Genomic DNA, 22,394 nt, shown 5'->3' with positions numbered 1-22,394 from the left:
ACCGAAATCGGTTGAAAACTCTCGTAATTATCAACATTTAAAAAAAGTGTGCCGTTAATTTTGTCCAGTAGTTTATATCTTCTTCCGCTGTATAATAAAGATTATTATCTATTACAACTCTATTTAATTTTTCCCATGAACCCAACAGTCTCCTACACTTTCACAGATATTCCTATAAATGTCTCAGATCCTCAATCGTACCAAAAATAAAAATGGTTTCGTTGTTAGGATCGCCGATGCAAAAATTCAACGTATCGAAATTCCAAATCGTTTTTTCAATTTTCTAATCGCCCGCTCTCGTTAGTCCCATCGCTAGTTGCGAGCGTTTCATCGTCCGCGGGATTTATCGTCGTCGAGCATGATTTATCGGGAACAGGCTAACGGGCTTTTCTCTCGTATCGCGAGCTTCGATGAGAGAATCGCGCCAAAGGTAATGAAAGTCGAGCCGGTTGACAAGCATTCGGAATTCGCGCGATAGCAATTCTCGTTGTTTCGATTCGCGTGCAGACGTTTTCTCGTCGGCTGTCGATTACGTTCTCTTTATTTGAAAAATACGTCGCGGCAGCGAGACTCGTCGCGCTGGATTACTTAGCCATCCATCGCGGATGTGTCCGAAGTTATTTTCGTCAGGGATCCAATTCGCATTTTGATACCACGGTTTCGAGTTGTAGGTAAATAACTATTTCAAGAGGATCAATAATGTTTCAAACTTACATTAATTATTAACGATATTCGTTCAAATAATGATCGAGAATATGATTTTGCTGTAATATTAATGTCCAACGATTTCTTGCTTGGATTTATTCAGCTGTCACTCGAAGGAATTTTCAACCAGTATTTCAAATAATTGGGAAAAAATACAATTCTCCAATTATACAAAATCAAGAAAAAATCTTCTATTTAAACATTGAATTTTCATCGTACGTCTGCTGAAATTATTTTTCCATTTGATATTCTTTTCATCAATGTCGATGCATCTGGCTAATGCATCGGTTTAATATTTAATGAATGATTAAGAAGATATTCCCGGTGCCAATTATACAAAATGATTAAATTTTTAGTTTAAAAACTGAATTTTCAATGTACGTCTGCTGAAATTATTTTTCCATTTGATATTCTTTTCATCAATGTCGATGCATCTGGCTAATGCATCGGTTTAATATTTAATGATTGATTAAGAAGATATTCCCGGTGCCAATTATACGAAATCAAGAATAAATCTTCAATTTAAATATTGTATTTTCATCGTACGTCTGCTAAAATTATTTTTCCATTTAATATTCCTGTTACCACTACTGATACACCTGTCTAACATAGTAAACTATAATATTCATCTATGAATCATCCATTCTTTTCATGAATATCTTATATCACCCTAGAAATTTGTCCAATCAATATGTCCTACCAATATGTCCTACAATTGCAACTAAAAATATAATATAAATATTCACCATATAGCTCGTTCTAATCATAAATTAAATTAAATAAAATTTAGAACGAGTTCTGTTAATGACATCGTCAAATATTCTCGACCAACTGGAGCAGAAGCTGCTCTATTTCGGTATTTCGCAGACGTTGGAATCGTCCCTCGCCATCAAATTTCGTCTTTATCAGTTTAATTGCCACTGCAATATCGACATCGTTGAATGATTAAAGGTATCGAAAGGTATCGAAATTCTGCGTCACGGGTCCGTGCAATTAATATTAAAAGCGTGCCCATCGAACGTCGCGTTGCGGCCTTTGCGAAACTCGAAGAAACGATCGTTGGATCGTCGATATACCCTGGTCAAAGCGAGGGATCGATACCACTCGAATCGTTCGGGACACTCTCCCGACGAGGAGTTATGTAAATTGAACGCGAGTCGAGATATCGTCGAGGGAAAAGCAATCGTATCGACGCTACTATTTGCAAATGCGACCGTTGAAGAGGTCAAGTAACAAGCTATGTAGAATATTGCATAGATCCTTCCTCGATTAGCAAGAATATTCGTTATCGGACGTCTTGGACGCCTTCTCCAAGAATCGGCGAAACCTGACACTGTGCTAACGATCGTTTTACTTCGGACTCAATTTTAGATTTACTTTATATTTAAAAAGCCTGCCATTTAATAGGCTCGATTGTATTAATTAAGCTTCGATCGAGGTGATTCGAGGTACCTTCCAAAAGAAAATAATTGTACTTCAGCGCATTTCATTCTGAACTTGATACAACGTTAATTTTATGTTTATAAGCACGGTAATTCGATAGTCGTGAATTTATTAATATCATGATCAAGGTGATTCGAGGTACCTTCGACAAGAAAATAATTGTATTTTAATTTCATTTCATTCTGAACTTAATACACCGTTAATTTTATGTTTATAATCGCTGTAATTCGATAGTCGTGAATTTATTAATATCATGATCGAGGTGATTCGAGGTACCTTCGACAAGAAAATAATTGTATTTTATTGTATTTTACTATGAACTTAATACACCGTTAATTTTATGTTCATAAGCACTGGTATATGATACTCTCGAATTTATTAATATCATGATTGATATGATTCGAGCAAGCTTCGATATAAAAATAATTGTATTTCGTTGCATTTCATTCTGAATTTGATACGCCGTTTATTTTATATTTATATGACCTGCAATTTAATAGGCTTCAATGATTATTACTCGAGGCATTTCCAAAATAAAAATAATTATATTTTAATGAATTTCACTCTGAACTTGACGTAATATTTATTTGATATTCACGAGACCTGCGATTTAGTAGGCTCGAGTTTATTATCATTTCCATTGATTTAGTTTGAAGCAAATAAAAAATAAAAATAATTGCACGATCTATAAATGTATAATTAATAGAAAACATACGATACATCATACATGTTGAATGTACTCTACAATGAACAATAAAACTTTTCTTCAATGTTACAATTTTTCTTCAATGTTCGATTATTAAATTATTTAATTACAATATCGCAAGTTTAAAGTACAAGTGTTGAACTCTATATGGAAATTTTCTTTTCTTTTTATTTTCATTTATTTTTTAAAAAATCCACATTAGACTCTACGGTGAACGTGAACAGGTTTGCATTTAATGGTAGGCTAATAGCACGTTGCGCGTTCTAAAAATAATTCGCGCACGAATTGTGACGTGATTTCGACACGTACGTCGACAAGTGGCGGATCTATAATCGAGCCAGTGGGGGACAAGAATTGTAATCGCGAACTTGTCGAGTTGCACTTAGCCTGGGACGCTGTGTATAAAATTAAATAGCCTGGTATCGGCGTTGTTTCGCTATCGATACGTTCAATAGCGTGACCCAGATGTGCGTATAAATCAATTTCGTGAATTCCTATTCGTCGATCGGTCTCGCTTTGTGTTATAGACGCAGTTAATCGAATAGTTTCGCAATAGCGTTCCCGCTATCGATACATTCGACGAGGCAACTTAGATGCACTGTTTCCCAAGGGTTTCCCTTCGACGAGATGCATTAGACGATATATACACCTATGGATGATTAATGATGTCGCTTGTATGAAAGAAACACCTAAAATTTCATTACTCGAAGAAAAATGAATTTTAATCTTTTTGAGACTTGGGAAGCAAACAATCACTTAAAATATTAACCCTTTGCATTCGAGGCCTTTTTTTCTGGTATCTACCAGCAACTCGAGATGTTTCTTAGCGTTCTATTGCCACGAATTCTAAGCTATCTAGATTTGAGAATAAGGTCACCTTTACCCTTTGCAATCGTTTTATTGACACTACGAGCTCAAATGAAATTAACCCTTTACGCTCGAGGCATTTTTCTATAGAATTCCAGTCCATTTTTATAATAAATTTCTGTGAAACCAAAAACTCTACTTCGAAGAAAAACATCTACGAACGTTCGTGACACGATGTATGATTATTTCAATTAATAATTAGTTGTATTCTAATGTAAGTGAATTTGAAACTGTACGTTCACAAAATCACTTTTAAATTACATATGTCGCCCTAGAGGCGCCACCCGAGCGCAAAGGATTAAATCTAAAGAAACATTAGGTATCGTAGATTTGCTGTGTGAAACCACGTCTCTCAAGTCACCTATCGAGTGCAAAGGGCTAAATAATGCCCCGAGTAATAAATAAATTATTTTGACGTGTTCCTGTTACGATTCTTAAAGTTTTTGATCAATGTTGATTTTGATTAATTTGATTGGTGTTGGCCAAAGGATCGTGAATCGTTATAGTACTTTGACCAGTGGCGCGCAGGAAAGTTTTACACCGCAAGTATTATATTTAGCCGCAGTCCTAAGAGTTTCTTCCATTCGATGCTTCTTTTCTGAGATATATTTGTACCGAGGACAATGAGGATCGGAGAACTTTGTACGTTACGACACATGTTAATATAAAGAATTCCAAATGAATGTATTACGAGCTCTTCGGTAACCCAGACATGATCCATATTCATAATTGCAGATAGAGAGGGGGTAGGCTTACTTGCGTGTGATCCCTGATAAATGTTCCTCCAAGTCGTTGACACCTTTTTTTTTGCAGTCCATTACATATGTTTCATACTGTACTTGCAATTTCAATAATAAATACATGGAACTAGTAATATTATTATATTCATTGTAGAGTACATTCAACATGTATGATGTATCGTATGTTTTCTATTAATCATACATTTATAGATCGTTTATAATAATCGCAATTATTTTTATTTTTTATTTGTTTCAAATTAAATCAATGGAAATGATAATAAACCCGAGCCCACTAAATCGCAGGTCTCGTGAATATCAAATAAATATTACGTCAAGTTCAGAGTGAAATTCATTAAAATATAATTATTTTTATTTTGGAAATGCCTCGAGTAATGATCATTGAAGCCTATTAAATTGCAGGTCATGTAAATATAAAATAAACGGCGTATCAAATGCAGAATGAAATGCAACGAAATACAATTATTTTTATATCGAAGCTTGCTCGAATCATATCAATCATGATATTAATAAATTCAAGAGTATCATATACCAGTGCTTATAAACATAAAATTAACGGTGTATTAAGTTCATAGTAAAATACAATAAAATACAATGAAATTTTATTTTATTGTGCGTACCACGCTACTTCCAAGTCCGCCAGGTGATTTTCTACACGCAGACAAATGTTCATCTCTTCCAGCAACAATGGTGACACGACTCCTCAGGGAACACACGAACGATTCTATCAGAAAACGATATATCGCTTTGTTTCAGGCGCACGATTTCCCCCCGTCAACGTTTACAAACCAATCGTGCACGATTCGCGTTTCACGGTTGGGTTTGCCGGTTTACTGCGGCCAGAAGGAGGAATTGTTTCCAAAACTTTACAACCGTTGACGCGCACATGACAGCTAACTCAGTTCGGAGAATAAACTCGAGGAGCCTAATTGGCCGGGCAGTTGTAAATGATCGTTACCGAATGACGATTCTATCCAACAATTAGCAAAACACGAAAGCAATCAGTGACCGTGGGGGGGCGCAACTCGCCGTATTTACAATCGAGCCCTCTATTATAATTGAATATTAATTACCGAACGTGTACATCGGGAGAAACACGGGCGCATGAATATTAATTCCGTATTCCGCGGGCGAGATCGGTACTTGCATTGTTATTGACGCGATATCTCGTTACAGTTTACCTTCGAAAAATAACAATATATATCGCGCGTATATTCATCGATACGTAGTGTAATATGTGCATACGTAAAGTGATGGACAAAAAAAAAAACATGTGCGTAACGTGTTCCGTTTATCGTTACGCAATTTTTGCGAATGAAAGATTTAAAGAACGAAATATAAATTTTCTAATACATATTTAAATAAGAAACCAGACTCGGCCCTAATTTCTCAAGACCACGTACAAAACACCATCAAATATTTGAGAGACACCAACCTGCTCCAGAAAATATAAAATATCCTCGTCCCTAATAATCATGCGGTCGATGCGACGTAAAGCCTCTATTTAGAAAAAAAAAAAAAGAATCCAATGAGTTCATACTTCGACAAAAAATTTGTTTACCCACGCGAAATGAATAATTGCTTTCCTTTGTTCCTTCCAGGCTTAATCTTTCGTCCACTGACGTACATAAATGGTAACAAATAGACTGCGGATCTTAATGCATTTATAGGAAATTTTAATGTGCAAGAAAGTACATAATGCAAACGATATGCGAGACTATAAAAAAGATTGAAAGTTCATGTTATAGTACTTGCAGAATAAATGTGCAAGAAACTACAAAATGCAAACGATATGCAAGAGTATAAAAAAGATTGAAAGTTCATGTTAGAATATTTGCAGAATAAAATAAATTCCTATTTAGGTTCAATATTTGTAGCCACAAAGATTTTATTTTGCATAAAGATCCGCGGTCCTGTGATAAGAATTATATCAGACACGTTGGATCGCGATTGCGCACGTACCTGGCCCAGGTGGGTCTGTCAAAGTTTTAAATAAAACACGCGTGCACGGCCGCCAAAACGAAATAATTCTGTTTACCGGATACGATTCCTCACCCACGATTTCTCGCTCCCTCCTCGCAAATAATTTAGTCGTTAAACGTAACAAACGAATCGTTTACGGGCCGTCGTTCCCAACTCCAGCCGTCGAGTTTCGCCCCGTTTGCGAACGAATCAATTTACGGCTCGCTTTATGGAAAATAAAATACCCGTATTGTTCCAATAACTCTTGGCGCTCGTATGTGCTTTAAGTCGGTTACGGATATTGAGAATTAAATCTCTACGGGTTGTTCAACTGGCGAAAATATGGGAAAGCGTATGAAAATCTCTGTTGGTCTGTTTTTTCTTTTCGGGACGATTCGACCTCGAAATTTTCGTTTCGATCCTGTTAAACGTTGAATGTCTTTCCGAGTATTGCGCGAATGTTCATTTGGATAGGAAAGATTTGCAGCTTCTTCGAACGAAATTGATTTATTTGGAAGGCAATGTTTTAGTCACTGGCTAGCGTTATGGCAGTCTTTGTTGATTAGAAAATAAATTCCAGAGGAAAGAGAGTTTTGTGGATATTGCTAGGGACGAAATGGTTCGTGCCACAGACTGTGTTTATATTCAATATAAAATAATTTTTGGAAAAAAAATATAACCGATTTCGAAAAAATATTAAAATTACACTAAAAAGTATGAAATGATTTCTATTTCATTTATATTAATTGATATTGGATAATATATTAAATTTCTATGTCCTTTATTATTTCCTTATATTAAATTATGTTAAATAACCTTTTCGTAGTCGGGGCAAAATTCGAAATTACTTACATTCAAAATTACCAAATTTGGTTTAGTCTTTCTGTCGAATGATTTTAGAGTAAAAATAGTGCGAAAAAAACACTTTCTTTGCTGACGAAAATAAGTATCAGTTCGCTGGGAGCTGCAATTATGATATTTTTTTTAATGAAAAATTTCTTACAAATGTTCCAATATGATCATTTTGAAAAACATATATTTGTGCTAACTTACTTTATATGTAATATGATTGCCGAACAAAAAACAATGAAATCTAAAAAATAATAAAAACAACCGTATAGTTTCAGTTGGACGCGCACGTGCGTCATCCGCAGCAAAAGCGTTAAATTATTTTATTATTAAATTTAATATTTCACGTGTCAATTTGAAAATGGCAATAAGTGGCAGGAACCTGTGACCTGAAATTTCGAAAGGTGAGAAAGAGTAAATTAACGATCGGTTTGACACGACCAAAGAGGGAATTAAATTACATCTCTCCTCGAGCGATACGTGGATCGCGTTGACCGTTAATTAATTCTTTGTCAACGATGTTTGCGATTTAATACTCGGATATTTAATGAGCAGAGGTAGCAATGTTTGTAATTTTCTCTCGTTACCCCGGGACTTCTGTTATCAACACATTACGCATTATTCATTTCAACTGATTCCTATTATGTATTACTGAACACGTTCTAAAAAAGAACTCGACGCTGCATATTCGCGACTTCGTCCGTTATTTACTCGTTAAAATGACCAATTTGAACCACGCGATCAAAATCAACAAATAACCTTTAAAATAACCTTTTCCGAAAACCTGTAACGCCGACAACTCGAACGATCGGAATATTAGTTTATTTATCTTTGTTTATATTTAGTTAACAAACGTTCCAATTGACTCGTTAAGTGAAAGATGCCTGCGGTCGTTTTGAAAGTTACAGGCACCGTTTGCAGTAATTAGACAGCGACAAATAAGCTTACGGGTAAGCACGCCGCTATTCGAGCCAACTAGTCGCTCCATATTAAGTTAACGTGTGACACGGTGGAGAGTCTCTTTCCACTGTGCAAAATCGCACGTACATGGTTCAAAACCGGAAGCCTCTCGAACCAGTATCGACAGCGATCTTATAAGTAAGTGAAAATCATTACGAACCAGTTGAATGTCGTCGCGCTGCTCAAAGCGTGGCCAGTATTGTTGGAAATTAAAGAAAAGACTAATAAAATAGAAGAGAAAAAGTGAAGCCGCCATCACCCGACCGCGATCGTAATATTTATTGTGAAATATTAGGCGCAGAAATTAATTCGGTGCATTTACATTCGACTATTTGTAACTGCGATTCAATCTATACTATAATGAATTTATATACAGTCAATTCCATGTAATTTTACAATATATCTATATATACAAAGATTAGTAGCCTTAAAATGTTACTTATAAATAGACTACGGATCGTTATGCAAAATGAAATTTTTCCGAGCGTACCTACAATATTTGAACCTAAATAGGAATTTATTTTATTCTGCAAATATTATAATACGAACTTTACTTTCAATATTTTTTATATTCTTGGATATATTGTTTGCATTTTGTAGTTTCTTGCACATTCAAATTTTCTATAAATCCATAAAGATCCACAGTGTAGTTATTAGGAACGACATACAAAGTTTTCCAGTTCTTAGATTACACGGATTTAAAGATCTCATTTCGCACAGAATGTAAATTCATTACAAATAGGATAATTTTATATAATACAAGAAAATGATATTTCAGAAAATACGTATTTCGTAGTTTGATCTGCAGTTTAAATACACAAATTGTCGAGAAAATTGACTAACATTTTCCGATAGAAATGTATTAATTTACGTAAATTGCGTAAATTAATGTTACGAATAATTCGATATTACACGGAATTAGTTACTGCGGCCAAATATAGGAAGCTAGCAATCCGGTTAATAATTGCTAATACTTTCTGAGGTGTTTACAACCGTCGTCTATTCTATTTTGCAATCTCATCCAAGAGATTCAATCATTCTCTTTGGTTCGAATGTGAAACTGCAAATCCCCGGCTAACACTGAAAATATGTAGTACTCCATGCCGATTGACCCAGAAGAACCGCAGAGAAGTAATTTCAGGTCAAACGAACCCCGAACAGAACAACAGAATTAACCCTCGAGCTACCAAAGTTGGTAGTACCAACTCCGGAGCAAATCTGACTCCATGATAAAATTCTTTACGAGCTATGGATCGGTACTTTAAAATACATTCAAGTATTAGTTTTCGTTGTAAATCATTTCACCCTTTGCACCCCTAACGCCGCTTGCAGTAGCCAAGAACTTATGAATAATCAAATAAATGTGATACTTTCGTTGCACTATGTCAATTCGTATAGGCTTAAAAAAATGATTGTGTAATTTAGAAATCTAGGGAGTAAGTTCGCTATTGGCTACTTGCTTGGGATGCAAAGGGTTAATTAATTTAAGAGTCCCAGTCGTCCAGTTCCTGAAAGATTAGAAGTAAACGATGTCAGAGGTGGGCAAAATTTCTATTTGAACACTTTCTAATTATAAATAGAAAACAAATCAATGTTATATTGTCTAAGAGAAACCGAGATCTGAATGATGGAATTACCAGAGTTACTGTTTACATTTTACTGTTACATTTTATTTAACAAACCCTAATTGCATTTCTACATGTTAGTTTATAATTTGGACAGTTTTAGCGCAGACTTATACGGGGTAGTCTCGCACGAAACGTAAAAGAGTGATTAAGTAGGGGAAGTCATTTCGACTCAGCCAGTGCTGATTGAGTGGAAAGGGCTTGTTAGGGTCAGACTTATGATGGACATTCGACTGTACAGTAGATGCATGATCGACCAGCCATCGGTGATGTAAGTAAGAAGTAAATGATAGTGTAATATCTAAACTCCGTAAAAGATAAACATTTAAATAAACTATTGAATTGACTGTACAGTATTGTCTCGAACTAAACAACTCGCTATCCCCACTTTTTTGTTTTAAATCAGATCCGACAGATCCGAAAAGAAGTGAGAGGTCCGTGATGCCGAAAAGCCGAACAGATTAACACGTTGACTGCCAAACGAATATTCTTGAAAATTTCTGCTAAAATTAAATATCATTTAGACTATCAGAGTCTAGATAACGACATATTTATCGTGATATTTAGTTTCGTAACTACATAAAAATTCAAGAACTTTATTTAGATTCATCTTCTGTGACGTCTAACTTTCAGAATTAATCTTTCTAGTTCTTGAGCGAAAAACACTGTCACCCATACATGGGTGACACGGCGATCGACGTGTTAATGTAAAGAGCACAGACCATGTCTGATGTTTTCACTTTCTTTGGGGTGTGTATTCTCCTAAACAGTGTTGTTAGTTGTATGCATGCAGTTTGCCGCTGCATCGAACCCCATGTTTTGTCTACGCGCTACCCCCGAGGGTTCCTCCACATCCCCTTTGAGAACAAAGTCAAGCCGAACAGCTATCTCCCTCAAAATAAACAACTCATCCGTACTACGATAAATAACACGACAATACTGTACTTATACGTACATCTACAAACATACCAAACTTCGAAAGTGTGTGTCAACTAGTTTGCCCTCTAAAAAAATCATAAAAATTGTCTAGATTCTAGAACGTGGACCAAGGAGGAGATTAATCCTCGATTGCTCAGTTTAATTTAAATTGATTTCTTCCATGAATATTCCAAACCAAAATTTTGCCCATCTTCGACCTACGAGTATCGTCGTAAGCTGCACGTAAATTAGAAAAATAGAGAGGAAAGTCGACTTACTGCAAACCTGGGGGTCTTCGTCGCCGCCATCGGCGCAGTCCTCGTCTCCGTCGCACACCCATCTCTCGGGTATGCACCTGTTGTTCGAGCACTTGAAGTCCGACGAGTTGCACATGCGACCTGCAATCCCACCGGTGAATGGCGCTGGATGATCGTCGATACCCGATGCGAGGACGGCGATGCACGCGAGCTGCATCACCGTGCACGCGCGTCCCGACGCGGTGAAAAGCGTCGAATATCCAACGAATCGCATGCTCGCGACGGAAGATCCTTAGCGTCTATCTTTAATCACGCGCGAAACCTCCGCGAACGTTTGTTTATCCGTTTCCTCGACGTGTTGCAACCTCGACGTGTTGCAACCTCGACGTGTTGCAACCTCGATGTGTTGCAGCCGATATCGACCCTCTATTACGCGAATCGCGATTTTACCAATGTTTATTATAGAAAGAAGCTTCTATTCCTTCGGAAGTTGTTTATTCCTTCGGAATATTGATACGACGAGCGGCGGAACAGGAAAAGCGAGATTGTTCTCTTTAATTATATGGTTCGTAATTGCATAAATTAGGCGACAACGCACTTCTTGAGTCACTTAACCGATATCATTGATATTATTTATTCAATCAGGGAATCTTGATTTTATCAGAGAAGCTATTACTTGGTTGTTAGTGCCTCCAGAATTTCGAAGTTAATTCTTTTAAATAATCGTTTCTCAGGCGCAACCTCGATGACGCACTTCGTGGAGCTCCCACCCGATATCAACCCTCTGTTACGCGAATATTAATTTTATCCTTCGGGGATGCAACTATTTCTGGCTTTTTATTCGTCCATTGGGATCGATTGATATTTTAAGAAAAGTGAAATTGTTTCTTTTAATTGCTTATTCCGGTATACTCCTCAAGTATATAGAACAAATCCTCCACTAGTCCAGACTTTTCACGTACAGGAAAAGCGAAACGCGTCTCTCGATTAATCGTAATAATTCATAGTCTCCTCGATCGACTACTTTCGAGCCTCGTATTTCTATAATTATTTCGTATAATTCAGAGCGAATCGAAGAGGCCAGATGTAAACAACAAATCCTCCACTTTGTTGCTCGAGACTTTCTCCGTGGAAGTTTTCTCGCGACGAACGCTGAATCCGCAATTCTAAACGTCCTCCCGGTAAAGGAGCGCGAAATTCTCCCAGCGAAATTGATCGAGGATCGTTTCCAGCGCGCGCGTTCCACTTGCGCGAGGGTTAAAAGCCTTACAAAGCCGCGCGGAAAATCGTTCGTCGATCGTTTCGCCGCCGTGGACTTTCGGCTATCGGAGCACCCGCAGTCGATAAAGCGCGTTATACGCGATTATCGTCGCCAGACCATACCGCAGCGGCAACAACACGTAGATAGGACGAAACAACGCCAGCCGGGATCTATTCAGAGCATCTTTCGAGCTTCATTGATCTCGTATCTCCTTCGAATAAAATCCTCGCCCGAATCCTTTGGAGCCGACGGTCTCCGCCCCGAATCACACTGCTCGGAGTCTCGTTTCTTCCCGCTTCTTTGCGGATTACCTCGTACCGCTTTCGACCGATACGTCCGATTTCTCATAAATCGGTTCCACTGGTCCTGACCGAAATCCTCCCGAGTGAAATTTTGATTTATTGTTGGTTCTTTCTTTTCCTTGAACGTATGCTATCTTTTTGAATATTTTCTGGTAATTTCTTGATAATTATACTCGGCCTAGGAATTCTATTCCCCTTTTTAGTTCGATTCGATTGTATTCTATCTTTGCTCTTATACTGCCATATTTTATCTCGATCTAGTCTTCTTGTGTCTCTCCGTGTATATTTCTCGTTAATTCCACCCAAATCGTGCCCGCACCACTGGGTTAGGTTTGCCAGCGGTCCCCACAGCGTCTCCGAAACCGAATGCCAACCTCTCTATGGTGGAATCACTAGACGCAGTCGACAGGAATCAGCGGAAATCGCAAAATATTATCCCCTCCTGCTATCACCTCCTATCAGACTCTTCGTCACTGGAGAACGCGACACGAACCGAGTCGAAAAGCACAGGGTCTAACTGACGAGGAACGACCCGAACGATGCACACACGATGGCGGCTGTGGATGCTGTAAGCCGCAAGCCGAGTAAACGGGCCCCTATATATGGGCCCCGGGACGCACACTCCAGCGCCAACCAACATCGAGCATCGAGCCAGAGGGGAGGCCTCGAATCGAACGCTATTGTCACGCTCGTTTTTCGTTAATTTTTTTGTTGTTTCGCATGTGTTAACGGAAAGCAGTCGTCATTTCGCTGAATGAGGGAAACAGAGAGTGCATCGACGCGATCGAGGACCGCGATGAGACCTAACCCAGACCGATCGAGTGGCAATGAAACCGTTTCGTGTGCCCACGCAATCCGCGGCTGTTTCAGCGTCAGAACGCTTTTGCTGCGAGTGGAGGGGACGGAGAATGCAACTCTAGGGCGTTTTGTTTCCATCGACGGAAATGAAACCGGGGTATATCGATCGAGCTGCGTTCGATGGATCCCGTTCGTGCATTGGGCCAGTGGTTCTTATGGCAGTCGCTCCATGGGTTTGTTTCACGGGGCGATATCGACGAAACTTCGCTTCGTTGTTCTTTCGTTAACGCGTTCACTGCCAGACTAATGCTCTTGAAAATTTCTACTGTGTGATTTCATTTTGTTTACAGAATTTTGGAAACTGCGTAACGAAACGTTTATCTTGGTATTTAGTTTTGTAACTTCGTGAAAGTTCAAGTATTTCGTTTAAATTCATTTTCTATGACACTTAACTTTCAGAATGAATAGTTTTCGTTTTTCAGTGAAAAGCATTGTCACCCGTACATGGATGACGTGGCGATCAACGTGTTAAATGCGAGTCATACGAGCATAGTTCGATTTCAATCGAATCAAGATTTTGTCAGTTTAACACGGACAATGTTCCATAATGGAGCACAAATTTTCACGTGAATTTTTACGAGGAAAAATGAAACGATGATTTCGGCAATTCTGTGTCAGCACACGCGAGCGTCCATGTTCTTTATTTCGAATACTGGAACACAAATTTTCACGTGAATTTTTACGAGAAGAAATAAAACGATGATTTCGGCAATTCTGTGTCAGCACACGCGAGTGTCCATGTTCTTTATTTCGAATACTCCAATTTGGCTTATGGCAGCGACATCTGAGCTGGTATAGAGGTCGAATTGCCTGTTTAGGAGAAACCCAGATACCCTAAGCCAACTTCTCGGTTAACTCGACACGTCCAGACAACGCGTACAGCCATTGGCTCGCGCGGCCTCGAACTAGGTTTCGCGAAACGAGCCGACTGGAAAAAAATTCCGATATTAAAATCTGATATTAAGCCCAGATCCCGGCCGAATCCTCGAGAGTTTTCGAACTAACTTCGGAATGAAACAAAGGGGAACGAAGTCATTTAGCAATCTCGAAAGTATCGTTTCGTTCCATTCAATTTCAAGGAACAATATGCGGCTCGTGTGTACTCGAAATCGTACAATTTGTAAGGGAGTGAAAATTGAATTACTTGGATGTATTATTCCTTATTTAATTTCGTTACATTTTATTTTATTTTATTTCGTTCTACGTTTTTTTCTATTTTTTTAGAATTGGTACAATTTATGGGGGAGTCAAAACTGAATTGCTTAGAATTATTATTTCTTATTTAACTTCGTTACATTTTATTTTATTTTATTTCGTTCTACGTTTTTTCTTGCTTTGTTTAGAATTGGTACAATTTGTAAGAGAGTCAAAATTGAATTACTTGGAATTATTATTTCTTATTTAACTTCGTTACATTTTATTTTGGTTTATTTCATTCTACGTTTTTTCTTGTCCTTTAAGAATTGGTACAGTTTGCAGGGGAGCCAAAACTGAATTGCTTGGAATTATTATTTCTTATTTAATTTCATTACATTTTATTTTATTTTATTTTATTTCATTCTACGTTTTTTTTTCTTTTTTTTAAAGAGTTGCTACAATTTGCAGGGGAGCCAAAACTAAATTGCTTGGAATTATTATTTCTTATTTAACGTCGTTACATTTTATTTTATATTATTTCATTCTACGTTCCTTCTTTTTTTTTAGAATTAATACAATTTGTGGAGGAGCCAAAACTGAATCGCTTGGAATTATTATTTCCTATTTAATTTCCTTCTATTTGATTTCGTTCCATCCTATTATTTTGTTTGTATTTTTTGAACCATGGGGTTTGATTACGTAAAGATCTACGGGATAAATGTATAAATTAGCGAACTGACTATTGCGCTTTGGAGTTCACCTAAGTGGGATGTCTAACCTAATCTCGATTATTGGATACAAAAAGGTCCGGGGAAAGTTTCGGTCGTTCTCGAAGTCCTGATGGGTCTTGAAACTTTTAACGAGCCTTGAACGTCCTGCATAAATAAATAAATTAACTTATAGATTCATAAAGCTTTTCTTTCGTTTCTGTTCGTAGAAATTCATTTCGCGGCTGGCTGTTTGAATTTCGTTACTGCTACGTTATTTTCTAAACAAACTGTGTCAATTCTCAACAAATTGACCAAGTTGGTGAAAGTGTGTCAGTTAAGGGATTTATTGAAATTCGCAACAAAAAGGTCGTATGAAAACGAATTTATAAATCGATTTATTTACGCAAAACGTTCGGGGGTCATTAAGAGTTTCAAGATCGACCGTCTTCCAAAGCCGATCGAAACCGACCACGACGTTCAAAACTTTAAGACGAACGAAGTCTTTGAAAAAACCTCTGACATCGAATAGTGCTCGAACCGATCAAAAACTTCACAGTCGTGGAAGTTTCGAATCTTTCCCCCGAGGTGGACAAAATTTTACGCGAATAAAATACCTACGACAAATATTATGGAACCTCTGTATGCCGATTTATATTCGATTTGTTACTCGATCGAACATTCGAGTTTCGTTTCCATCAATATGAAATGCGATTTTACGGGGCTTCGACATTCTATTTCTTAATAACAAAACGCACGTGATTGGGAGAATAGTCGCGGAGATATTAATACACATATATCGTGCACATTGTATCAAGTTGTCCCGAAAGTTTCTTTCGCGAGTTGCACTCAATTATTTTATGCTGTCGTGTTTATATAAATACACAATCTACTTTCATAGATATTCATGTTGTAACAGTAAAGGTCTATTTACACGTATCCGTAACGTGTCAGTTCCGTATCCGTGCCGTATCAATATCGTCACGGAGCGGTGTCGGACGTGCGTGAACATGCCCATTCAAAAACAACAGAAGAATATTTCAAATCACTGACACTGCTGGAACATCACGGAACTGAACGGATACGGAACTGACATGATACGTACATGTGTAAATAGACCTTAATAGAGCAAAATGAATCGTGCACAATTCAGTAATGTAACATAAAACATAAACTATCGCGCATGTATTACTCATTGACACGTTGATCGCCATGTCACCCACGTGTGGGTGACAGTGCTGTTTACTGAAGAAATAAAGAAATTAATTTTCAAAGTTAAATATCAACGAAAATGAATTTATACGAAATATTTGAATTTCGATGAAGTTACAAAAATAAATACCGCGACAAATGTTCGATTACGTAGTCTCCAATGGTCAGTAAATAAAATTGAATCGCAGTAGAAATTTTTAAGAGTATCAGTGTGACAGTCAACGTGTTAATAAAGCGAAAGAAACTTTTCGGACAACCTAATACAAATTTTCATCTCGAGAAGAATTTTCCTCGTGTCCCTTTGAAACACAAAATCGAAGCTCATTAAGATAGAGCAACGGACTGCAACTTCTAAAGGTCGTCACCGCGGCATATCGATAATAACGATTCGATACTACCCCTCGCGCCCAACCCCACCTCGTCCGGGAATGTTTAGCCGCGAAATCGTTGATCGGAAATAGTTGCGCAACCGGCAGACGAGCGGATAAAACCGGAAATTGGGAGAGAGCCGGTTGCAAAAGTAACGACGTAATTGGTCACGCGCGAAATCGTATTGCATTAAGGTCCACGTGATCCAGATTCGCAGTTTTTCATCGGTCGACGTCGCGAAGCTATCGCTGGAAGAATCGACGGAGGAAAATTTCGTTAATCGGCTCTCCGGTCGGGGTATCGAGGATCGAAATACGGGAAGTCGCGGATGGAAAAAAATAAGAGCAGCCGATCGATCGGACGTTCGTTCGTCTCGGCTTTAATCGGAGACGCGATATGAAACAAGATTCTTGCGGTTCGTAGTCCACCCCGGTGGCGTTTTCGTGCGTTCGTCCGCACCGCATGATACTTCGAGTGTTACGCAATTAATAAACGCGAGAAATGTAAGAAATCGCGGCTGGGTCGTTCCGCGGGGAATGGCGTAAATCAGGCCTCGGGATTCTTCAAATAATTCTGATAATAAGAATCGTCTGTTCCACAGGCAATCAAGATTATTATGATTTTTCTTTTAATGTTTTCGCTGCGGACGAAAATAAGTAGCCGTTCGCTGGGAGCTGCAAATATATTCTTTTTAATGAAAAATTTCTTACGAATGTTCTAGTATGATTATTTTGAAAAATATATATTTGTGGTAACTTATTTTATATATAATACGATTGCCGAACAAAAGAAAATATGAAACTGAAAAATAATAAAAATAACCATGCATTTTCAATTGGACAGCAACGAAATCGGCAGCGAAAGCGTTAAATGAATTCTTGCTAAGGAAAATTCTTTCTGCTATTTTCGAAATAGCTATTTTTCTACAATTACCGCCAATGCGATTACCACCGTTTTGAACCGACTTCGAAAAGGAGTGAATCACTCGATTCGACATGTATATTTGTTTTTCTTACAAATGAATCCATACATATTTTTAACTAGATAACTCTGTCGACGACATCCAGACAAATTCAACGACTATATTCCGAGCAGAATAAAAATTTCACACGCGACGTTGAATACGTTCCACGATTAATGGAGTAATAATTTCATTTAGCTTCGCAAAGGAGCAGATAGATATCGATGTTTAACTCCCGACGAAAGTGAAATCGTTTCGGAGTTCGCTCGCATCCGACTCGAAAGAACGAGGCGCGAGGGCAAACAGGAAGTGGAACGGTTCGCGACAGAATGCAGACGACGACGAATCGGTGGCAATCGTTGATAGGTAACACGGTTCTATCGGTTTCGATCAGAAGCGCGCCACGGAACGAGATTCTTGCGGACGGAAACTCGCCGCTCGTCCCTCCTTTAACGGGCCAACCTGTGGTATGTTCGCCATTTATGTGTGTCGCAGGCAGCTGACAAGAATGCACTTGCACGCGCAACCGTGTGTTACGTGCAGCTAGATCGGTGGCGTACAGGAGACACGGGATTGGCTAATTACAAAAGGCGAAATTACTTGACAAATTGCTTGATCGAAGGAAGAACGGAGAAAATATCTTATCGTGGTAAAAAGTTTCCAATGTATTTCTGAAATAAATAAAATACAATACCTAGAAACCCCTACAAAAGGAACTCAATATTCCAAAAAAACTGCAATATGAACTACATACAAAAAACTATTAGATTACGTTACTAATTAAACTGTTCACTAAATATTAACGAAAGAAATATTATTTATTTGATACACAAGAATGACTTCTTCTTATTATAATACAACACGTTGTGCAAGAAGCAACAAATCAAATCGTATAAAAAAACAAGCTAACAACGTTTATTATAAACAGTCGGAAATATACAATTATCAAATCGATCATACCAAGTATGAAGCGATATTTAACTTTGATATATTTCGATAAAAACAAACGCGCCATTTTTAACCAATTCCACCTCAAAGCTATTTATTTCGCGGCGAACAAATTACTTGATCCAAGTAAGAATAGAGAAAATATCTTGTCGCGGTAAAAAGTTTCCAATGTATTTCTGAAATACATAGAATACCCGGAACTTGATACTGGGCCACAAAGGTGTCCGGTGTCGCGCCATTTTTAACCGATTCCAACTCGATGCTATTTATTTCACGTCGAACAAATAAACACGCTGCAAATTTCAAATTGCAAATTACCGTTAAATCCGCGATTACGCGAGAACGGCGCTTTGAAACGCGCGTACGTGTACAAATTTTCCAAAGTTCACACCTATGGCGGTATATGGAAACACGATCCGATTCCGATACCGCGAAATTATCGATTCATCGAGGGAAACATGCACTTTCGAGCGTCCGTGTTTTAACCTGATCCCGTTTCGTGATTTTTCGACGTTCGTATCGAGGTTCTCGAAAACTGTTCCCGAATTCCATTGACGTCGCTTTTACGGTACGCGAGGGTACCTGGGATTAATCTCTGTGCAGATTATTGGGAAGAACGAGCCTTTGATTTAATGATTATGATGTGGCGTGATTCATTCGACTTTTTTGTGAGCAACTTCCACGATAGCAGAGCGAGAGTTGCGTGCGCTCGAAAGTAAAGGTAGAAATTAACTCGAGTAGGTAATTTACCAGGACGTCAACGGTGATTATTATCAAGTCTCAACCTTTCAAACTATTAAACATTTTTTTTTTTTTAGCAAACAGCCTAGTCCAATGCTTATACAATTCGCACCGAGATTACGAAACTGCAAATTTCCAGACCGATGGCGCCAAGTATTGCAACGACATTTTCCACCCAGTGCTCGACGCGTGAAAAATTTACGATTAAAAAATGGGACACAGCGTGTACCAAATAATTGATATCGTCGATGGAAAACCGCGAAACGAGACGAAAATGTTTCCACGTATTTTATTCGATCATGCACGTATTATTTCATTCTTCCGAAGGCTTTAGAATAAATATTCCAAACGACTCTCGTCTTATAAAACGCACAAAAAAAAAGAGAGGAAAAATGAACCACAGGCAACTGTATTTATGCAAATTAAATTTCAATCAAAATTCGACGTTTTTCCAAATAATATCATACTGATCATAAATGCAAACTTCATTTTATTATCGGAAAATAATTGAAATCGTCGATAGAAAACCGCGAAACGAGACGAAAATGTTTCCACGTATTTTATTCGATCATGCACGTATTATTTCATTATTCCGAAGGCTTTAGAATAGATATTCCAAACGACTCTCGTCTTATAAAACGCACAAAAAAAAGAGAGGAAAAATGAACCACAGGCAACTGTATTTATGCAAATTAAATTTCAATCAAAATTCGACGTTTTTCCAAATAATATCATACTGATCATAAATGCAAACTTTATTTTATTATTGGAAAAATAAATAAGCAGGAGTTTCTAAAAGGGCAAAGTATCCTATAGGTGCGTTAAGCTTTCAAAGGGCTAATCGATAAATAGAGATTGATGTGACCGCGTTTAATACGACCCGTGGATCTTTTTTACTCGCGTCACGCGACATTTTCGCAAACGGGACGTCCCATGCCAATGTCAGATTTCATATTGCTCAATGAACGCTCGAAAAGTAATTTCCTATATTTCAGTAGTTTGGAAATCGATTTTTATCGTTCATGCTTCCCGTCATCGCGGAGCAAACAGAACGATACGCGTCGATTGATAAACGATAACACGCGTGGGGTGTCGCGATAAAAAAGGATACGGAATTTTGAAAGCGAATGAACGAGAACCGAATGAATAAATAAGTTAGGGAATCGCGATAACCTTCGACGCGTTTAGAAGCGTTGGTTGAATTAGAATGTAATGAAATTGAAAAAAATAATTAACAGGTTCCAGGAAGCATGAATCAAGGCGATAAACGGTGGTAATTATTACGCATTTTCTGTAGAATAAAACGAAGCGATACCGAGTGATTTCCTTAGGAAGGAAAAAGCTGAGAAAAACGGAAGAGATTTAATATTTTTCCAGTAGAAAAATTGATACCGGGAATTTATATTGGTACTGGAAACGTTATCAATGTTATCACGTTCAAACGTTGTTACACCGTATTACCGATAAAGATGAGGCTTCTACTAGAAACTTGGTCGTTATTTGATTTAATTTAAGAGACCTTGATTACTTTATTTGATTTAAGAGACGTTGGTTGCGGTACACAGGACCAAGTAACAAAATATGAGCCCCACTTTTTATAAAAATGTGAGAAAGTGAAAGAAAACTTTAACGTTTGTTTAGATTTTTTTGTTCGTCGAAACTTTTCCAGAGAATACCATGTATAAATTTGATTACGCTTAATTTACCATTAAAACAGAATTTCAAAAGAATATCTTATACTAGCATCTTATAGAACTTTGGAATATACATTATTTTTTTTTTTATTTTTTTTTGACACGATTCACAGGACGAAACGAACTTGAACATATCATGCAAACTTTGCGAGTTCCCTTTTGGGTACGAGCATATTCGTTAAAAATGATATACAAATTGCAATCACTCTGGCAAGATGTCGTAAACAATGATAAAAATTATATTATTCAATAAAATTTATTCAAGCTATGAGAAACGTATTATTTTGTTTTATTCTAAAAACGGACAGAACTTTCCGGTAGACCTAATAGTTTTTGAAATTTTCGTGTACTGAAAACCGAAAATAACTGAATAACAAAGCAACGAAATTTATTCGCCTTGAATAACTGAATATATCTTCGATACATCTCGAATAACAGCCTCGATATTAATCCCACGGTATCGCAACAATGCAAATATGTACGAATAAATTGGCCAAGGTACCGTTCTATTTTCCATCTAAATTCTCGTCACGAATAAATCGCTCCCGGTTTTATTCGCGACCTATAATTCAGATAAAGTTCCCTTCGGAGGTTTCTCTTTCTGTTGCAATTCGTTACCGCGAAAAAATTCGCTCCCTCGAAGTCATACGTCAAGTTAACGACTCAGATGTAACTCTTGTTACACAGTTTTCCATATCTTGGTCGCGGATCGCTGTTACCGCGGGCTGGGCTTTTTCGAGCGGCATTGTGCAACGTCGGAAAGACCGGATATTACGGGCGCCGGTTTTATAGCGAGCATTTTACAAGTACTGCACACGAACACTGTGAAAAAGTAGTTCGAGATCCTCGGGAATTGGCCTTTCGCGAGGGAGAACCTTAAAGGCGAGAGCCTCCTCAGCCTCGGATCGAAAATCGAAAGAAATAAAGACCCGGGCGCACTAAGCACTTCGATATTGTGTATGTACAGGGGAAATTTACCTGATTCGTAATTTTTAACCGACTTTGAAAAGGAGGAGGTTACTCGATTCGACATGTATATTTTTTTTTTTTTTTAAGCATATTTATGGGAGGCTTCTTCGTGTTGATAGTTCGTATATGATTAATATGATTGAAAAATGTAGAATGACTACACAAATATTTCAGACCTGCCCCAA

General features: G+C 37.8%; 1 protein-coding gene across 7 annotated transcripts in view; it reads right to left on the bottom strand.

Moving 5' to 3' along the window:
* LOC128893885 (low-density lipoprotein receptor-like) overlaps positions 1–22,394 on the bottom strand; it is a 61,207-nt gene that overhangs the window by 16,953 nt on the left and 21,860 nt on the right. For 6 of the 7 annotated variants that reach the window (XM_054155196.1, XM_054155195.1, XM_054155198.1 and 3 more), the window contains one exon: positions 11,072–11,191. The exons of the other annotated variant lie outside the window; for it this stretch is intronic. In XM_054155196.1, the coding sequence (XP_054011171.1) occupies positions 11,072–11,191 (120 nt within the window). The remainder of the gene's footprint in view (positions 1–11,071; positions 11,192–22,394) is intronic. 7 annotated transcript variants of the gene reach the window in all.

The sequence above is a fragment of the Hylaeus anthracinus genome, unplaced genomic scaffold (genome assembly GCF_026225885.1).
Source record: "Hylaeus anthracinus isolate JK02 unplaced genomic scaffold, UHH_iyHylAnth1.0_haploid 3, whole genome shotgun sequence".
Taxonomy (NCBI): domain Eukaryota; kingdom Metazoa; phylum Arthropoda; class Insecta; order Hymenoptera; family Colletidae; genus Hylaeus; species Hylaeus anthracinus.
Note: the sequence above shows the minus strand (reverse complement) of the source record. Positions and strands in the feature narration are given on the sequence as shown.